General features: G+C 38.3%; 3 protein-coding genes across 3 annotated transcripts; all 3 read left to right on the top strand.

The window, feature by feature from the left end:
• Nucleotides 1-8,516: 8,516 nt before the first annotated feature.
• Nucleotides 8,517-11,479, top strand: LOC111808447 (ATPase family AAA domain-containing protein 1-like). Its single transcript, XM_023694429.1, has 5 exons — nt 8,517-8,864; nt 9,276-9,576; nt 9,664-9,822; nt 9,917-10,215; nt 11,017-11,479. The coding sequence occupies exons 1-5, from the start codon at nt 8,664-8,666 to the stop codon at nt 11,239-11,241; spliced, it is 1,185 nt and encodes a 394-aa protein (XP_023550197.1). The 5' UTR covers nt 8,517-8,663; the 3' UTR covers nt 11,242-11,479.
• A 1,415-nt stretch (nt 11,480-12,894) lies between these two features.
• Nucleotides 12,895-14,343, top strand: LOC111808446 (AAA-ATPase At2g46620-like). The gene has a single exon (XM_023694428.1). It carries the CDS (start codon nt 12,895-12,897, stop codon nt 14,332-14,334), a length of 1,440 nt encoding a protein of 479 aa, XP_023550196.1. The 3' UTR covers nt 14,335-14,343.
• Nucleotides 14,344-16,448: 2,105 nt separating this feature from the next.
• On the top strand, nt 16,449-20,926 carry LOC111808940 (molybdate-anion transporter-like). The gene is made up of 8 exons (XM_023695192.1): nt 16,449-16,690; nt 17,280-17,424; nt 17,521-17,689; nt 18,328-18,598; nt 19,022-19,287; nt 19,383-19,598; nt 19,860-19,962; nt 20,461-20,926. The coding sequence occupies exons 1-8, from the start codon at nt 16,540-16,542 to the stop codon at nt 20,517-20,519; spliced, it is 1,380 nt and encodes a 459-aa protein (XP_023550960.1). The 5' UTR covers nt 16,449-16,539; the 3' UTR covers nt 20,520-20,926.
• The last annotated feature ends 447 nt before the right edge of the window (nt 20,927-21,373 follow it).

Here is a 21,373-nt window from a genome sequence, read left to right as displayed (position 1 = left end):
TTTCTGCTTTTTATTTTTTTTTTCATTTATTATATATATATATATATATATATATATAATATTTTCTTTTTCTTTCTTTCTTTCCCGGGTCGTTACACTTTGACACAGACAAGGAGTTCCAGCTCCCCATCCCAATGTCCCTCCCTGTTCATTAACATAGCGTAGACTTCAAACGCACTAACTTTGGACTCCGTGACTTACTATCTTACAACAATTGTTCTATTGTATCCCACTTGGACGGTTTGGAACTAGTCGAATAATGCATTTTCTGATTTAATAACTTCTTGGTTTTAGTTTCCATAGTAGAATTCTACTCTTAGCTTACTTGGTTGGGTTTAGCCAGCGTTCTTCCTAATTCGAGTACGTTCGCTCTCGTTCCTCGAAATTACTCCAAATTACCACTAGTTGTCGTTTCCTATTAGAATATAATATTCATCCTGTTTCGTTAGTAATCTAATACTTCTTTAACTCAGTTGAACTTAAATTGTTTCCTTATATGGATCTTATTTGCCTTAAACAAGGCCAATTTCAGCTTCGAGATAATCGAAACAGTGAAAAATGACTATTTTTTCCTTTACCAAGCCAAATGAGCGATTTTTTAGCCGCAAAGCTAGGCCGTTTAAGCCGACTAAACCAAGAGGTGTGTTGAGTTACAGGTGTACGTGACCCAATCTGAAACCAAATCTTAAAGTCTGTTTATGCATAAAAGGTCTATTGTACACAAAAATTTTAAATGTGAGTTCTAGTTGTATGAGGTAACTTTTGTGGTTCATGTGGGTATTAAATGGAGAATTATTATGGACCAACCAAGATAGAAACAATGACGAAGGCGGTGCAAAAAAACTTTTTGGGTTCGATGGGATCGTGAAAATGGTCAAATTCAAGCTTTTTTAATGGGAGGAGTCTTAACTACGTGGGGTTCAAGAGCCGACCGAATCAATCAAAAAATGCGGTGGTGGGCCCATGGGAACACAACGACACTTGTCACTTATTCCCAATGCGAAAGACAACATGAAATATGTGTCATCATCCATGCCAACAAGTAATTTTTATCATCAATCACAACAAATATCGAAAAATTAAGGATCCTATAATTCATATAAAACTGATCAACTCTCGTACATAGAGATGAGTAATTATCACAAGTAAAACTAAATAATAATAATAATATTTTATTACATATTTTTCAATGGGGTAAGACTTTATTAAATATAAAATTATAAAAATTTAATCTCTTGAAATGAACTAATATTTTATCTTTTTAGAATAATGTAAAAATAAATAAATAATAATAATAATAATTAATAGGCTTGCAAGCGTAATGTTATTTTCCAGTAGATGACAGTCCTACCTCATGGGCCTTAAGACAACCAATGGCCTTTTCAATCGACATGTTCTTGAGGTTGCAGAATTGCTCGATGGAAGTAACCATTTGCATGAATCTTGAGGATGACTCGAAAGAACTTCTTGACTATTGACATCTCCTTCATGCTGCCTAACGAACGAATGCTAGTGACGATTGTTGTCAACTTCATGACAAAGTCATCTACCGACCTGCATCTTTGCTTACTTGACCTGTTCCACACCCATATGCATTATTCGCAGTGTCTCCCACACTGTCTTTGCTGAGTCTTTATATGCCAACATGAGAAGGACATTCTATAGGACTGCTTAGTAGATGGCAGCAAGAGTCATCTTATCTTTACGCTCTCCAACTTCGTCACCATGCTCGATGGTGTCCCATATGCCTTATGCCTGTAGATTAGTAACGACCCTAATTTCCTACTGAAATAGAGTTGCTACCATATGCATGACGATACCTCTCTATGCAAAAATATTCATTTAAAATCATTCACAAAATGATGTCACAGACTTGTACATTTGCATTAAAAGCTTTAAACCAAAACAATGAAATAACTCACGTGAAACATAAATAAATCAGAGAGAAGACTAAGAATAATTTCCTAATCTAACCTAAGATTTACGAAAATAAAATGAAACTATCCAAACACAAGTTCCATGATGTTCAACGTGACGATATTGTCAACCATATATGGGTGTCTTGTCTTTACCTGAAATATAAGAATAGTACAAGACTTCAGTATTTTAAGAAATACTAACAATGCAAACACATGCAACATGCATGAATGAGACCTATCATTTAAAATGTCTTCTCTTAGGCGGCTTTTCCGTCCGGGCAAATTGAATGTGTATTTACTTTTCTACACACGATCCACACGTGCGAACATGAGCCTGCTGGTCGGGCTAGTGTCTCTGGTGTTTTTGCCAAACACCCAGAAGGAATAACGATCGTCGTAGCATCATGATAAACATATCATTTCAATTTCATAGTGTACTCGTCCGTACTCATCATAAAGAGAAAGTATCCCGATGCACGTGAGAACATACATTTATGTATAATGTCCCAACATTTTCCATTGTAATTAAATCATGCACAACCTCCATTCCTTTCTCACATATTATACTCAGTAATATACATATGTAAAACCTTACCAAATCATTTCATTCATAGTATAACCTTTAAATCATATATTAGGTTAGTGCATCATAAATCTTCTTATCTCAAAACATATCATAGTATGTCATAATATAACATAACCGAACATAATTATATCACAGTATATCATGACATTTCATATTATATCTTTCGAGCTGAGTGTAATTCCTTCATGTGCCTTCGACTTAAGCGGTTGTGACTCAATTTTTTTTTTTTTTTTTTTATTCAAACAATTGACATAAAAAAATTTATGTTTTTTTTACACAAATTTGGACATTTTGCATCAGCATAAGCTAGATTAAATTATTGAATACTCAATTTTATCATATAATATCATTATAAGCTTTGTTTATGTCTTAAATGATAGTATAATATTATAATATCATATAATATAATTCTCTTTTCTATTTAATATATTAAATATTTGAAATTTTTACTTAAAAAATTTCAAATAAATTTATGAGTTTAATATTTTGAATTTATGATCTTAGTATTAGTTAAGAACTAATAAAGGGATCATATGGATCTATAAGTTTAAGCTTCCATTCATACAACTCATGAACTAAACTCTTTAATAGATTAATTTTCATTAATTAATTATTAATATTTACATTATATATAGAGTTGAGTATTATATGACAAATTATGTTTATGGTAAAAAATTTGTTTTATCAACATAATTATATTTTATATGTAACGGTTTAATTTAAAATAATAATAATAAATTTCGCCAAAAATCGAGGCTTTAATGGCGCAATTGAAACCATCCTGAGAATGTTTGCTTAATCCACCACACCTAAATGTGCCTTATAATATCTAGGGTTTAGGGTTATATTTGCCTTATAATAAAATATCAAATATGATATATATGGTAGATTATAATTTAGTACTAAATATCCTTAATACCTTGCAAGTTGAGCGTTGGATTTGAACGAATGTGAAGCTTGGATCTGAAAAATTCAAAGAGAAGTCGAGAAATATTTTTCGTGAAGATATCAACAACCTGGTTCGGAGGAGGCGTAAAGAAACAATTTCTTGGCAATCGAAAACTGCAGAGGGATCGCCGCTCAGCGGCGATGTTGCCTTGGCTTCGGTGAGAATATGTTTAACTGATGAAGAGGGATCGTCGCTTAGCGACGATGCTGCTTTGGCTCCGGTGATAATATTCCTAACCCAAGAAGTTGAAGGGGGAAACCTAGAGCAAGAGACAAAGACAATGTTGAAGGCGGAAGAGTTGCCACAGTGGGCAAAGAAGCCAATTTTGGCGAGAAGGGAGGCGGCGACTTGGTTGGCGAAGAGGCCAGTGCGACGCCCAAATTTCAAAGGTAAATCTCTGTAGAAGGTCGATAGGTTTAGGTTAGGGTTTCTGTGAAGGATGAAGGGAAGATTGGGAAGAATGAGAAGAAAATGAAAAAGACTATGTTGGTTAAGGGAAAATCGATTGCGTTGGAAAAGGTGAGGTTGTATGTACAGAGCATGGTGAAGGGTGATTTGGAGGTCAAAAGGGTGGAGCCGAAGAGTAATCAATCGGCTCCGCATGTGGCAGCCATGGTGACTGCCCCTGTGGCGTCAAAGCCAGTCGTGGTAGTGGAGGGAAGAACAGTAGAGGATTTTAGAAGCCATTGAAAAGAAAGGATCGGGGTTGTTAAACCAAAATGGCTCTGATACCATGAGAATGTTTGATTAATCCATCACACCTAAATGGTGTGAAACTTATCTTATTTATAATCAAATAAATTATGGAAGAGTAATAAATGGAAATAACAATAGAAAGATACCTATCAGATATTTGCCTTATAATAAAATATCAAATATGATATATATGGTAAACTATAATTAAGTACTAAATATTCTTAACATGTCCCCTACTTAAAAGAAACTTTTCCCTCTCACGCCTTCCATCACATATTTAAGGTCTTTCCATTATGCATTCTATTTCACACACCGAGAGGCAAAACGAACAAACTGAGAGAGGTAACACAAAGGAAGGAGTTTTGTATTTTCGGAGAGGTTGGTTGGGGATTTAGGAATATAAGAGTGTCGTGGAATTGTTGCACAAACCTCCAAAGGACGAACCCCAGCGGAAGTGCGAAGAAATGACATCAGAATCGTCGAAAACGAACAGGAAAAAATGAGGGTTGACTAGCTTCAAGCCATGCATATTCTTGGCTTGGCTTGATGGCTCGACTTGACGGCTGGACGACTCGGCTTCTCAGCTTAGGCGACTCGGTATACAAATAATATATCGTTTCCTAGGTTTTCAACCTGCCATTTTTGACATTATTTAAGGCATTTGAGGTTAGTAAGACTCCTGTATACCCAAGTTTAATTAGCTTTAAGACTTAATATTGGAATTAATCATCATGTTTTGCTAGGTTAAGATATTATTAGACACTAAATATGTCATATGAATTCATATAGGTGATAATTAGGCGTTGGAATATAGTTTCGAGGCGACTACCAAATAATTAGTGTTCGGCCAAGGTCAACCAAGTAAGTGAACTTACTGTTGGAGTTAGCTCATTGAATGATGTATGATTGTGCATACCCTGTGGCTTCTGCATATACCATATTAATTGTGTAATGCTTATGAATTCTTTGTATTGTCATGTGATGTATGCCACATATATGTGTTATTTCTTACCTGTAAAGTTATGTGATGAAATGTCAAGTATACATGATGCATATATGAAATATGTTATAGAATAACAAAAAGAAAAGGAAATGAAATAAATGTTATGTTGTGAATGAAAATTATGGGACCTCATGCATGTATGTATATCATGTGCATCGGGATACTTCCCAATTATGTTATGATAGTACGGACACGTACGTTCGATATTTATATTCGCCATGATATCATGCAGGTCTTTCCTTTTCTATGGCGTTCGGTGACGTGTAATGCGTTGTGCTTGACCAAATCAGACCTAGTGGATACACATACAAGCCCGCCTGGTGAGCCCATGTGTGCATACGTGGACCGTGTATGGAGAAGAACCATGCATCCAATCCTACCCGGAACTAGAAAGAGCAGGACCATGTTATGTTTTTAAAAGATAGATCTCACTCATGTGTTTTATGTGATTGCATCTCTAACCCTAATACTGGTGTGACTTAGTATTTCATAAAATATTCAAGTCATGTGCTACTCTTATATTTTTCACGTAAAGGTAAAGCTCCCATACATAGATGACGGTGATCGTTGGAAAGATCATGGCTAGAATAGGGCAGGATAGGGCCGTAAAATGCTTTGAATCGATAGGTTGCATTGAATTCCAATAGGTAGTTTTTAAGTGTTTTATTGCAGTTTGATTTATATAACATTTTTTGAAATAGTGTGCATGTATAAAGCAAATAAATTATTTATTATGTTAATATATGTTACCGTCGAAATGATTTAAGCAAATATAATCATGTTTTTATGTTAACTTATAACAATATGATAATTTAGTATATTGTTAATTTTAATGTATTGTCACATACTATAAATGTAATTGAAACATATTTATAAAAATAAAATAAAGTTTGTCATTGATAGATTAATTTCCAGATAAGTTTTAAGGACAAGCTTAAAGCAACGAACCCGTTGTTTGTTTCAATGTTTCATTTTAGGTACCAGTGAATAGGATGTTTGGAAATAAGATGGACGAGAATCAAATAATTTTGTTTGGTGTTATATGGTAAATATTTTTTTGTCGAGATTCTATTTTAAAAACTAAAAACTAACACATAGGTTTGATATTCAAAACCCGAGTCTTACCTAAAGAAATACAAAGCACAGAGTGTAGTAGTTTCTATAGAGTGCTTTGTAATCTCTTCTCGATTGGTGTTAAAAAAAAGTGCGAGTGTTTCTCACAAAGAGTTGTGTTCAACAATCTAGTATCAGAGCGAGGTTGGTGAAGGTTGTCTGATCTTTTGGAATTCTTAGTATGCTCTGTGGTTGCAAATTTGTCTGATCTTCCATGTCAAAAACGATTTCTTGATTTTATTAGTGAGTGAGTTTCTTTTGTGTCATGAGTAGTTTGTGATTCTGCAAGTTGTGTGTCGAAAGAGTTTATTTGGCATTACCAAGGTATAGTCAACACGATAGGTGATTTCTAAATCGCTGGAGGAATCAAGAAACTCAATAACAACAACTACAACCCGTGGGCAACATGCATGATGTCTTATTTACAAGGACAGGACCTTTGGGGGTCGTTGGCGAAAGTGAAACTACGCCATCAAAGGAGGATTCTAATGGCGCCTTGTGCTAATGGAGAATCAAAACATTCAAAGCTACGTTTGCCTTGAAAACCACAATCGAAGAAGAAAGTTAGAGCATATTTGGGATGACAAGACACCAAAAGAAGCATGAGACACATTCGTGATAATATTTTCAAAGAAGAACGATACAAGGCTACAACTTCTGGAGAACAAGTTGTTATCAATTTCACAATGTGACATGACAATTGCTCAATATTTCCACAAGGTCAAATCGATATGTCGAGATATTACTGAATCAGACCCAAGTTCGCCATTGGAGAAGCTCGAATAAAGAGGATCATTATCCACGGATTGCGACCAAAATATAGAAACTTTGTTATTGTTGTATAAGGATGACCCACTCAACCATCAATTGTAGAGTTTGAAAATTTGTAAGTCAGCCAAGAAGCCATGTCTAAACAAATGGGAGGCATCACATGAGAGGGGGAAGAAGAAGCAGTCCACACAAGTGAAAGTTAGAACAAACATAAGTCGTCTACCAAATGTAGATACAAAAATGGTGACAAAGGAAGAAGTCACAAGGAGCTACCCAACCTACAAGAACTCAGAAGAACGACAACCAGAGTTCTCAGTGGAAGAGATTTGAAGGTATTTGCTACAATTGCAAGAAGAATGACCACGTGTCTAGGGATTCTTGTTCCAAGAAAAAGTTTGTCGAAAACAATGTGGCATCCTCCAACATGGAGATGTAGGAGGAATGGGATGCAAAGGCAATATGTGACATAAAAGAAGACGAGATAGCGCTCATGGCAATGATGAGAGAGCATATCGACTACAGGATGATTGGAACATTGATTCAAGATACTCAAACCACATGATTGATGATCAGAGTGGTGCAATGAAGTGGGGTGACCCTTAGAGAAGGAAGTATTACCATGGTTGGACAACATTGAAGAAATTCTTCCATAAAAGACGGAGGAGCAAACTATACACATTCGTTAAGTGCTGATGTGCCTGGAGATTTGAGTGACACGGATGTTAGTGAGCAAGAAGTGACTCAATCAAGTAAACTCAGTGAAAAGGAAATGACGCCTCAACAACTTAGATGGTAAAAAAGAATCCAAAAACTAAAATCCAAAGTATGTCAATAAAGCTATTACAGAAGACAAAGTTGAGCCAAAGAAGTATGAAGAGGCATGACACAATACAGCTTGGCAACTGGCAATGGATAAAGAAATAGCCTTGGAGCAAAATCAAACATGAAAACTAGGACCAAGACCGGGAGATGTCAAATTCATCTTTTGCAAGTGGATTTACAGAATAAAGTGTACTATGGATGGGTCAGTCGTGACATACAAGGCTCGGACCATAGTTTCAGGGTTCTCTCGACAATATGGGCTACACTATGATGAAACATTTAGTCCAATGGCGAAGATCACTATCTTACAAGTTCCTCCCGCACTTGCGGTAAATAAAGAATGAAAATTATGGCAGATGAATATGAATGATGCTTTCTTGCATGGAGAGTTGGACCGGAAGATCTACATGAACCAACCAAATGGATCTGAAAATGGAGTTGGAGTAATTAGTTAGTATATGCAAAGTGCAAAGAAGCCTTTTTGCAGCTCAACGGACCTTGAGATGTGTCAAAGGTACAATCAATTATGATCTTTTATACAAAAGAAGCAAGCACCAAATATGTGTTCAAATATGTGTTCAAGCTCAATTCAGGAACAATTTCTGGTGTAGCAAAAGACCACACCGATAATATCATTATCAATCCTAAATGATTTAGGTATTTTTAAGAATAATGGGTGACTTTTTCCTTCATCCGCAGGCGCACCTCAATCAATTTCTTCTTCCCTTTTGGGCATTGGGAATCTCAATCCCATTTTTCTGCTAACTGATTTGGGAGCGCCCACTCCCTGTTTCACCCGTTCTTATGAGGGGCAGATCGTCCGAGACGAGGTTCGTGCAGGAATTGGTTCTCTACGCAGCCAGCGCCGCCTTGAGCTGCTTGGTTCTCTTCGTTGGCCTACGCCACCTCGATCCCAACCGTGAGGCCTCCAAGAAGGCTCTTGAGCACAAGAAGGAGATTGCCAAACGCTTGGGCCGCCCTCTCATCCAGACTAACCCTTACGAGGTCTTTTATTTTCACGCCTCTTTACTTTTTGTTAACAATCTATCTATGCTCTTGTATTCCTGTGAAGTTTTATGAATTTGGTTATGTGGGTTTCCAATTTGAGAAATCTGATGAGTTGAATTCAATTGGGTTTGCCCTTCAAATTCTTGAGGAATTATTACGTTCTTGTTCTCGTTCTTGTTCTTGTTGAGGATGGTTCGGAGGAAGTCCCACGTTATCTAATTTAGTGGAAGATCATGGGTTTATAAGTGAGGAATACTATCTCGATGGGAATGAGCCCTTTTGAGGAAACCAAAAGCAAAGCCACGAGAGCTTATGTTCAAAGTGACAATATCATACCATTGTGGAGATTTGTGATTCCTAACCGTTCCTATTCTTGTTTTACTCGTTGCTTACTTACATTCTAACCAGGATGTGATTGCCTGTGATGTTATAAACCCTGATCACATTGATGTGGAATTTAACTCCATTGGAGGCCTGGAGAGAATCAAGCAAGCTTTAATTGAATTGGTCATACTTCCACTAAAGAGGCCTGAGTTATTTTCAACTGGGAAGCTTCTTGGTCCCCAGAAAGGAGTTTTGTTGTATGGACCTCCTGGTACTGGGAAAACAATGCTAGCAAAAGCTATTGCAAAGGAGTCTGGTGCTGTTTTCATTAATGTCAGAATTTCAAATCTGATGAGCAAATGGTTTGGCGATGCTCAAAAGCTAGGTTAGTCTAGGGAGTTGTTGATGCTTTTCTGGGGTTCTTTATCAACTATTTATGCTTGATTGGTTGTTGCCTGACATGACTTTTCAGTGGCTGCTGTGTTTAGCTTGGCTTATAAGCTCCAGCCTGCTATTATATTCATCGATGAAGTCGACAGTTTTCTGGGTCAGCGACGAACTACAGATCATGAAGCAATGACGAACATGAAGACCGAGTTCATGGCCTTATGGGATGGATTTACCACAGATCGTTAGTCATAGTTAGCCTATTTTGTACTTCTTTTCTGGTTCTTTATTCACAATAGCAGCTCTTTGGTTTTGATATGTCATATCTATTCTTGTAGAGACCGCTCGTGTGATGGTTCTTGCTGCTACGAATCGCCCGTCCGAACTCGATGAAGCTATACTTCGGCGTCTTCCACAAGCTTTTGAGATTGGAATACCTGACCGGAGGGAAAGAGCAGAGATATTGAAGGTGATTTTGAAGGGTGAGCGGGTTGAAAGCAATATAGAGTATGAGTGTGTGGCAAGGTTGTGTGAGGGGTACACGGGTTCGGATATTCTTGAACTATGCAAGAAAGCTGCTTATTTTCCTGTCAGGGATCTTCTTGATGAAGAGAAGAAGAAGGGGAAACAATCTTCTGTGAGTACTCTTATCACCTTGTCTCTTTCCTTCCCATTTGTTTTAGTTCTTTGTTCTTCCTGGTGGCGTTGAGATATTTGAGCTGATAACCAATTATAAGCGTGTGTAAACTTCTCCCTAGCAGACGCGTTTTAAAAACCTTGAGGGGAAGCTTGAAAGGGAAAGCCCAAAGAGGACAATATCTGTTAGTGGTGGGCTTATGCCATTACAAATGGTATCAGAGCTAGACACCGAACGATGTGCCAATGAAGAGGCTAAGTGTCACGGTCATGCTTGAAAAGGCCATTGTGACATTGAGCCTCGAAGGGGGTGGACACGAGGCGGTGTGCCAACAAGGACGTTGGGCCCCAGAGGGGTGTGGATTGGGGGTCCCACATCGATTGGAGAAGGGAACGAGTGTCAATGAGAACGTTGGGTCCTGAAATGGAGTGGATTGTGAGATTTCACATTGGTTGGGAGGAGAACGAAATATCAAGGGTGTGGAAACTTCTCTCTAGCAAACCCATTTTAAAAACCTTGAAGAGAAGCCTGAAAGAAAAAACTCAAAAAAGACCATATTTGTTAGAAGTGGACTTGGACCATTACACGATGAGACAATTTGATTTTTTAAAAATGAAACTTTTTGATTGACGTTATTATTATGATTGTTCATTTACATGGGGTCTGAGGGTACAGGGGTTTATGTACTATCTTCGTGACGAAGTTTCGGGTCTCTATATTGCGATCGAGTAAGAGTTCGCTCACTATTTATGAGTAGGGCATGGAATGTTACTGACCTTCGTATAACGTGTCGGTTTTTAGGAGCCAAGGCCAATGTCACAGTCAGATTTGGAAAAGGTTCTTGCTACATCCACAAAGACAAAGGTTGCTGCAAGCGAATACACTGGATTGAGCTCTAACTCATCAGGGTGGGGGGAAGGACACAGGGAAGCTGGTGAGTATAAGGATCAATCTGCAATAAGTGAACTCTCCAAGCTTGTCGTTTCCCGAATCTTGAATATCCAATCCGATACTCGAGATTCATGAAATCCCTGACATCATCAATAGTTCACCCGACTCGTATGAACTAGCATGGATTTACAAGAAATGCATCCTTGATTCAAAGGGTTTGTCTCAAATCTAAAAAGTTACTTAAATCAAACCGTGGCTTAACCCATTCGATTGTTTGTATGGAACTGGTTCATTCTCGAATTTGATTGAGTTAAAAGTATAGTATGAAATGGAAGTTTGTGAATCTAAGGTTATCTGGTTGTTTGATTCTTGACTTTTGGCTCTTGTCTTGTCGTCAGAGGTTATTGCTTGTTTCTTGTCCCCTTTGAAATTGAGGAACAAAAATGTGTGAATTTTTTAATAATCCACATAACAATTTGGACTTTGAATAAAATTCTCAAACCACTCGTGACTTTTTTATAAAAATATATAGGTAAAATAGAATAAATTAAGTTGGTCGAGATGAATTTAGACATCTTTGATTATTCCTACGACAATTTTGTTTTTAATGTTATTTTCGAACATACTTGCTTAGTTTTCCAATCTCGAACATTTTACCAAATTTTGGAAAAATTAGTTTTTTTTTGGGGAAGTATATCCTAAAAATTAATATTCTCATTTAACAATTAGTCACAAATTTTACATTAGAATGCTCAATATTGATAGATTTATCGGCACGGGGCTCAACGTTCTTGCTGGCACACCACCTCATGTCCACCCCTTCGGGGCTGAGCCTGACATTAGTTCCCATCAATCAATGTTGACCTTCCAATCCACCCCCCTTCAGGGTCCAATGTCTTTGTTGACATATCGCCTTGTGTCGACTCCCTTTAGGGTCCAACGTCCTTGTTCGCACACCACCTTGTGTCCACCCCCTTCGAGACTCAGCCTGACACTCATTCCCTTCTCCAATTGATGTAGGACCCTCCAATTCAAACCCCTTCAGGGTCCAATGTCCCTGTTGGCACCTCATGTCCACTCCCTTCAGGGCTCAGCCTCTTCGCTGGCCTCACCGGCACACTGCCCGATGTCTGGCTCTAATACTATTTGCAACAGCCCAAGTTTACCACTAGCAGATATTGTCCTCTTTGAGCTTTCTTTTTTTGAACTTTTCCTCCGTTGGGACAGAAGGGGAGGTTTTTTTTTTGGGAGATGGGGATCTCGCATTTACTATCAAGTGAACTAAATCCATAGGTTTATCAGCCGCTATTTGGATAAGCATTACACACATACCAAACAACCAACAACAGCAGAAAGTAATATTTGTTAATAACCTGTAAAGGAGGAACAGCAGGATTGGCATACCATGTGGTATTGGAGCTGCCCCTATTGATGGCCGATGATGCACTTCGTTTCTGGCTTTGGCTGAACGATTCAAACCCATATCTATCTCTCTGTTCTAATCCATCTCATTTCCTCCCGCCGCACACGCCTCTGCAAATTCAACTCAAACAAGTTGTCATTAAACTAAACAAATCACTGTTGAATACTTTAGACCCACCAAATCCTCCCCTCTGAAGTTTTCAATTCAACTCTCCCTGGTCAGCCCCAACCCCATAGCACATCTTCTTCCATTAAAATAACTTCCTTCCCATCTTCTTCTTCTTCTTCATCTTCAATGGCCAATCCCCATTTCTTTCCTGCCCAAATCCCTCCATAGTTTGTTTGTTCATCTTCTTGTTCTTGATCATGCCGGTTTTCAGCCCAGCAGTAGCTTCCTCCTTCTTCTTCGCCATTGCTTTTGTTTTGGTTCTTCGTTTTATAGCCAAAACATCTCTGTTGTACATGGTGGTCAAGGGTTTTCAATCAATTACAGACTATTTCCATGTCTACCAATACTACAGAATTCCCCAATTCGACGAGAATCTACAACAGAATCAACTCTACCTCCGTGTACATGCCTACCTTAATTCCTTACCTTCTCTGGAGGATTCCAATTTCACGAACCTATTCTGTGGTGCAAAACCTAGCGATATTGTCCTCCGCCTCGACTCCGATCAAACCGTCCACGATTCCTTCCTCGGGGCGAAACTCCGATGGAAACTCGAGATGCATAGCGATCATCATCGGCAGAACAGCAGTTTTTCATTCGTTCTAAAGCTGAGGAAGGACGATAAACGAAGAGTATTCCGTCAGTACTTCCAACACATCCTCTCGATCTCCGATGAGATTGAACAACAGAAGAGGGAAATCAAGATGTATATCACTGCGGACGGCTGCGCAAGACGTTGGATGGCGGTGCCGTTTACACATCCGGCGACATTCGGTACAGTGGTGATGGACATCGATTTGAAGAATAAGGTAAAATCCGACCTCGAACAGTTCCTGAAATCAAAGCAATATTATCACAGATTAGGCCGTGTGTGGAGACGAAGTTTCTTACTCTACGGTCAGCCGGGGACGGGAAAATCGAGCTTCGTGGCGGCTATGGCGAAGTTTCTGCAGTACGACATCTACAGCATCGATATGTCGAAAATCTCGAGCGACTCCGACATGACGATCCTGCTGCTTCAAACGACGCCGAAGTCGTTGATTCTGGTGGAGGATGTTGATCGGCATCTGATGAAGAGATCGACTGCGACGAGCGCGTCGGGTGTACTGAACTTCATGGACGGCATCGCATCGTACTACGGTGAAGAGCGTGTGGTGGTGTTCACGATGACGGACAAAAGTGGGATCGATCAAGCGGCGCTGAGGCCGGGACGGGTGGACGTGCACCTTCATTTTCCGGCGTGTGACTTCTCGGCCTTCAAGACTTTAGCTATAAGCCATTTGGGGGTGAAGGATCACAAGCTCTTCTCTCAGGTGGAGGAGGTTTTTCAGAGTGGAGCGAGCATGAGCCCCGCTGAAATTGGTGAGATCATGATAGCTAATCGGAGCTCGCCATCTCGGGCTTTGAAATCCATCATAACTGCTCTGCAAATCTACGGCGGCGATGGCGAGGGGAGGGACCGGAATGGATTGAAATGGAGGGGCGGTGGATCGGCGATTCATGATGAGGATGAGATCGGATCTAGACGCTTCTTTTTTAAAGATAATTCAAGTATGGGAAAACTGTATGGGCTTTTGAAATTGGGACTGAGAAAAAATGAAGAATGTCTGGATTCTCACTCTATGGAGAAGAACTGATTATAAAAATCAAAGATTATATTCTAGTANAAAAAAAAAAAAAAAAAAAAAAAAAAAAAAAAAAAACAAATATTCTCGTTTGAAAGGGCACGAAAGAATTGATTGAAAGTTACTTCTTATACTATCGCAACGTTATTGGGGAATGGTGTAGGTTGTGACTCTCACGTTGCTCCTCTGATAGAAGCAACCACCTTCAAGTGCCACACATCTAGCCACGTGAGAGTCTAAACGAGTGTTATGATACGACTGAAGAGGACAATTTATCATTTAACACGCCACACAAAGTGAGTATTGAACATAAGATGACGATACATATGCAAGATAAAGGTAACGAGTACACAAGAGTGTCAAATACAGGCTTGTTGAATGGCCGAGTAGGGCCATAGGCTTAAACCTAAAAAATCAAGGTTCCAAAGGGAATTTGGCATGCTTTGTCTATACAAAATATGAAAGCTCACAAAATTTGATATCAATTGGACATCGGACGGTCGTTTTACGACACCGCTAGTCTGGAAATGTCTCAAAACCACCCTTGGGCCCTGTGGTATAAGGGAGCTACTCTATTGTGTGTGTCATAGTGAAGACGAGTGTCTTAGACGACTTCCTTTGAAATGAGTTATTTAAGAATAATACCGGACGACATGGGTGTGGTATTGCATCCCAACCCATGTGTGTGGAGGTTCAAACTATGCACCTACTATTCGGTACAATATCTGTAAATGACATGACATAGGCATAAGAGGGTCAATGCCTCGATTGAACCTGGATGAATGGATGGATGTTCGAGATGTCCCGAGATTATGAACGATCATGTGACCATTCTCGATGGCATGACCAAGTGAGTTGCGACGACCGATGGCACCCCGTGACTTGGGAGATGTCAAGACATGAAGGTCATGTTAATTGTGAACCAAGATGATGTTGGATGAGATGCAATGTTGCATTGAGGGACCTTAGTCCCGAGCAGAGGTAAGGTCGAGCCGAATGACTTGGCCTAATGTAGGGTCAAGTTGGTTGTGTCATAGATGATTATAAACACACACGCATAGGCGGCATGTGTGACCAAACAAACTTGGATTTCACACAAGTGATGTTTAGTTAGCAAAGACAAACCTCGCTTAAGGTTCGACAAAGCCACAAAATCGGACGAAAAATGAATATGAGGTTTGGGTTCCCCTTAAAGTTGGGTGTGAACATGTCAAGATCACAAAGTCGCACGGTTGAAAAAGTACAACGGTGACACAAATGCGTCTTCATTTTCTATGGCTCAATCATAGACATGTTGGGTGACCTGCACTAAGTGAGTGAAGATAAAACATGTTAAAAAGACTCGTGTTGGTTCTTAAGGAGTGAGAAGTAAGTAACGTACGGTCGGAGAATTTCTTAATCATAGACATGAGACGTTACAATTTAAATTATTTTTGAAGAATAAAGATAAATGTGAACTCGAAATGGTCTTAAATATAAAGCTCTCGTTTAATAACGTTTTGATTTTTTATACTTTATTTTTTTAAATGTAAGCTCATAAGGTGACTATGAGGAGCATGACATGCCAGCCTGTCTTTAATTTAATCTTGATTTGTTATATGATTTAAGTTTTTATTTATTTATTTATTTATTTATTTATTATTACGTAAAGGAGATTTAAAAAAAAAGAAAAAGAAAAAAAAAGAGTGTAATCTGCATTCATTGGTTGCACATCCACATCGTATGAACAAATTCACATAAAGAGAGATAAACCAATCCCCCCACCGTATGAGTTCTACGCGCGAAGGAAAGTAATCCCCACCGACAACTTCATACCCCATCGGACGGAGAATGTTCAGCCACGTGTCCATCAATCCACATCAGCTCTCAAACCGCGTGGTGGGTTATAATCCACTACGGCGTCACGCATACGCCCGCGCTTGGCTTCATTTCTTTTTTTGATTTATTAACACAAAAGTCAAACGTACAATTAAAGATTCGGAAATACTTGAAGAGTCGTGGGAATTAAATTAAATAAAATAGCTATAATAATAATTATTATTAAATTAAAAAATAAAATGAAAAATTAATTAAAATTGGAATTAAGTAATTAATTTAACACACTCCCAAGTATATAACAAACGCCTTCATCTTCATTCTCCCTTACCATTTCAATCTCTCACACTCTGTACGAAGAGGGACGCCCGTTGGGGAGCTTCTTTCTCTCATTCTGCTACAATGGAGATTTTCTACTTCTTGGTGTTTGGAACAATGTCTCTAGTTGTTGCAGCTCTGGAGCTCAGCAAATCCAACAAGGACCGGATCAATACGCCCTCCGCTTTCAATTCCTTCAAGAACAATTACCTTCTCGTTTACTCTCTCATGATGGGTGCGTATTCTGATTTTTAATTTCCATCCAGATCTGCTTCCGTTTTTCACTCGGATCTCCTTCAATTCTTGTTAATCATTGTCTGTAACTGTGAGTTTTTCGTTTTCGTGTTTGTGTTTTGCGTGAATCTCTCTTCTTGATTCCGTTCGGTGTGATCTGAATTTGTTTCGTTTTTTACTGTTGTGTTGTTATGATTTTGTTTCGATCTGTGTTTTTGATTTGATTGTTGAGGTTTTAGTTGAGAGTTGTGCGCATTTTGTTGGTGATCTTCTCGCGTTGAGAAGCGGTGGAACTAAGAGAGGAAAGAGCGGTAATTATTCCAGTTAGAGATGTAATTGGTTTCTGATAGGTTGAGATTGTGTCTTGGAGATGCCGATTATTTTTTCTCTTACCTCTCTTTGGTTGAGCAATCCAACGGTTCATGATATGAAATGATTGCTATGTGCTCGTTCCTTTGAAGTGTATAATGGCACTGCCTTTTGGCTTTTTTTTTTTTTTTTTCCTTGAAAATCTGTGTTCATTTATTGTTATGACCATCAATATCATGTGTAATGATTTATCTAATGTGTTATTGGTATTGCGGCAACAGCTGGGGACTGGTTGCAGGGCCCATACGTCTACTATCTTTACAGTCAGTATGGCTTTGGTAAAGGAGAGATCGGTCAGCTTTTCATTGCTGGTTTTGGGTCCTCCATGTTGTTTGGTACAATTGTTGGTTCTCTTGCTGACAAACAGTGAGTCATTTTCTTTTACCTCCAACATTGACATCATCAAATTTATTGAGGGAAACCTCTTTCTAATAACTGATGCATCAATGTTTTTGAATTCAGAGGTCGAAGGAGGGCTTGCATTACTTATTGTATTACATACATTCTGAGTTGCATCACCAAGCATTCTCCTCAATACAAGGTTCTAATGTTGGGCCGTGTTTTGGGAGGTATTGCCACTTCACTCCTCTTTTCAGCATTTGAGTCATGGCTTGTTGCAGAGCACAATAAGGCAAGGATTCCATGCCACTGTCTTTAAATTCTGTTTAGCTTGCTTATATGATGTTTTCTGCTGAACTACTGGGCATGTTAAGAATATGAATCAATACTAAAATTTACATCAACCTATCAACGTAGACCTTTGGATTACCTTTAGATTCAATGTTTCTAACGACCACCAAGTGATGATTGAAATCACAATCACCTTATACACAGCAATAAGCTCTAATGTTTGTCATTGTCTTTTACGAATTGAGTTAGCGGATGTTGTAATTAACGGTAGAAATGTCCATAGATGCACCCCTGGTTTCTTATTCCACTTCGTTCCAGTGTTATTTCACTAGTTAAATACTAAAGAGTTTTCTGCCAGTTGGTTTGACTCATGAACATGATATCATAGCCAGATAACTTCTTCCATCTTGAACGCTTGTCACCTTAATGCGACTGATTCTATGAATAGGATGGAATCTCACCTTCATTAATATGCAGTGTAACAATCTTTTTGGAGACTTTTTTCTGTTTCCCTAGTTAATTAGCTTAATACTTGTAATCGTGTCCCGCTAATGATTATTCTCACTGATTGTGCTCATTGGTTGATAATTCTAAATAATATTTACATGTTTCATGCTCGATTCTCTTTCCTTTCTGCAGAGGGGCTTTGAACAGCAATGGTTGTCGATTACATTCTCAAAGGCTATATTCCTCGGCAATGGTCTTATTGCAATTCTTGCTGGGTTGTTTGGTAATGTACTTGTTGATAGTCTGTCTCTTGGACCAGTGGCACCTTTTGATGCCGCTGCATGCTTTCTTGCAATTGGTATGGCCATTATTATGTCATCTTGGACTGAGAACTATGGAGATATATCAGAGAATAAGGATCTTCTCACGCAATTCAGGGGTGCTGCTGTTGCCATCGCATCTGGTATTCTCTCAGATTTTCATTCATCTATCTTTTTCTTAGTTGATTGCATTTCCTGAAAGTCCAATGCTTAGCAAGGATTTTAGCTTTGCATGAAACACGTTCTTGGACTGCATATATTATTTAGTAGCATTACCCATGCGGTTCTCTCTTTCTAAATTCTGCAAAATCTGGGAACTGTTGAAAGCTTAATTCCCTAGTATTTTGCAATTAAATCCCATGCCACTCATATATACTTCAATAAAGCAATCTTATAAATTTAATATATCCAGTTCATACATGAGTTTTAAGCATTACTCCATACAATAAGTCCACTGAATTTTTTTTCCCCTTCATTCTTTTTTCTTCCCCTTAAAAAGACAAGAATCTGAACTGACTAATTTTCTTGAAGATATCCAAATTCATTTTAAATTTTCTGTGGATCAGATGAGAAGATCGCACTGCTGGGTGCTATTCAGTCTCTATTTGAAGGTTCGATGTATACCTTTGTGTTCCTCTGGACACCTGCGCTTAGCCCAAATAATGAGGATATCCCCCATGGCTTTATCTTTGCAACATTTATGTTGGCTTCAATGCTCGGAAGTTCCCTTGCATCTAGGTTGATGGCTCGAAATTCACCAAAAGTTGAGAGCTACATGCAGATTGTTTTCGTTGTCTCTTCTGCCTCTCTTGTACTTCCGATTGTGACCAGTGTATGTGGAAGGAAATTTTTTTCTCCACTTAATAGTTAGTTCTGGTTTTGATTAATGCTTGTTTCTGTTTTCTCTGACTTTTCTGGTTGTGACAGTTCTTGGTAGCTCCATCAGGTGAGAAAGGTGGAAGCATCTCTTTCGCAGGCTGTATTCAGCTGCTTGGCTTCTGTGCTTTTGAGGCCTGTGTTGGTATATTTTGGCCTTCCATAATGAAGATGAGGTCCCAGTACATTCCTGAGGAGGCTAGAAGCACCATCATGAACTTCTTCCGCATTCCCCTCAACATCTTCGTGTGTGTGGTGCTGTATAATGTAAGTCACTGAATAACCTTCCATATATTGTTTGACATGAAGAATATAATGCAATCAGTCATTAGCATGTGCAGGGAAGAGCTTTCTATTTTCGATGTTGTCTGCTCGTCTTTAACTTATGGGTTGTATTCAAGCAGTTCCCAAACAAATGTGACAAATTTCACCCAATTGCTGGATCAATGCCATAAAAAATAATATTAACACCCACATCTTTTTTATTGTCACTTAACCTTTGTTATTATTTTTTTTGTGTATTTGAAGGTGGATGCTTTCCCCATCACTGTGATGTTTGGCATGTGCTCCATTTTCCTCTTTGTGGCATCGATTTTACAGAGGCGGCTTCAGACAATTGCTGAGAAACCAAGTAAGTATATTGTTCAAATGCTAAGATTTTTGCATTGCTAATGATTTGTTAGATTCAGTTTCTGTTGATAAATAATCCAACTATACTTCCCCACTTAGTAAAGTTGTATTTTGAGAGCCCTTTTTAAAACGTATTAGCTAAATTACATTAAAACATAAACCAGTCGTTAAAGGTGTTCTTATAGCAAATGATTTTAATATTTGCTTCCATATTTTCAAAAGTATTTTTAAGCGTTTTGATACTTTATGAAACAGTCCCAGCTCACTGCTAGCAGATATTGTCGTCTTTAGGCTTTTCCTTTCGATTTTTCTCTCAAAGGTTTCCACACCTTTATAAAGGGTATTTTGTTCTCCTCCCAACTAATGTGAGATCTCACACTTCATGACCCAGAAGAGAGGAGAGGAGAGGAGAGGAGAAAAACACACACATACACACTTTGTTTGAAACATATCATGAATCAAACTAACACTTAATTTTGTTGGCCGGATCGTGTTACAGAGAGTGTTGAATGGGGAATGAACGTAAAGAATACTGAGACCGATCCTTTAAACATCTAAGCGATGTCGAGAAGGACGGACCACCGGTACTTATTGGGAGGTCAGGACGTGAACCCTCGAATTCATCTGTATACAGCAGCAGCAGCAGCAGCAGCTTCCTTCTTGAGTAGCTGCTGGTACAATATTTGAAGAATGAAACAGTACACGAATAGTGGTCTGCCCATCCAAGGAAACAAATTGAAAGAACAGGTAAAGGCTTAGTTTACAATTTCTGTTTTCATCAATTTTTTTGGTTTCTTCATAAGTCATTTAAGTAGTAGGTTGTTTAGGGATCTCCTCAGCCATTGTTGTGGAGAATTTTCCGAGTTCATCAACCCTGGATTTATCTGTACTTGTTCATCAAAGATTCCAAGTTTTCGTTATGCATTCTTTGCCTAATTAGTGTCATCATTTTTTTACTCTCTCAACCTAATTATTCACACTGGTTTGATTGTGGTGTGGTTGCTTCTGTTTCTTCAAAGAGTTTTTTTTTATTAGTTTCACCCTTTGAGCTCCGGTTCTTTCCACTATTTTTTTTTTTTATTATTTGAACTTCGGACTTCAAAAGAAATAGTACATGTCAGCTAGTTCCTTCTAGTTTGTGTTCTATTTGACTATTTTTTAAGTTAATTAGATGTCAAATGAGCTCACGAGCCATTTAAAATTATTTTTTTTTAACTTAATGATCTCTAAATTCTTCAAAATTCAAAATTATATTTTGTTGATAAAATTATATATATTGGTTTAAATTGTATTTTGATGATCTTCCAAATGCTGTTTTTATAATGACATGTATGGTTGATTTGTTTAGAACAACATATAAAAATAAATCAATTTTGAATAAATTTAGGCCTTATATTATTGCTATAAATGTT

The sequence above is a fragment of the Cucurbita pepo genome, chromosome LG13 (genome assembly GCF_002806865.2).
Source record: "Cucurbita pepo subsp. pepo cultivar mu-cu-16 chromosome LG13, ASM280686v2, whole genome shotgun sequence".
NCBI classification, from domain to species: Eukaryota; Viridiplantae; Streptophyta; class Magnoliopsida; order Cucurbitales; family Cucurbitaceae; genus Cucurbita; species Cucurbita pepo.
This window is presented reverse-complemented; position numbering and strand designations above follow the sequence as displayed.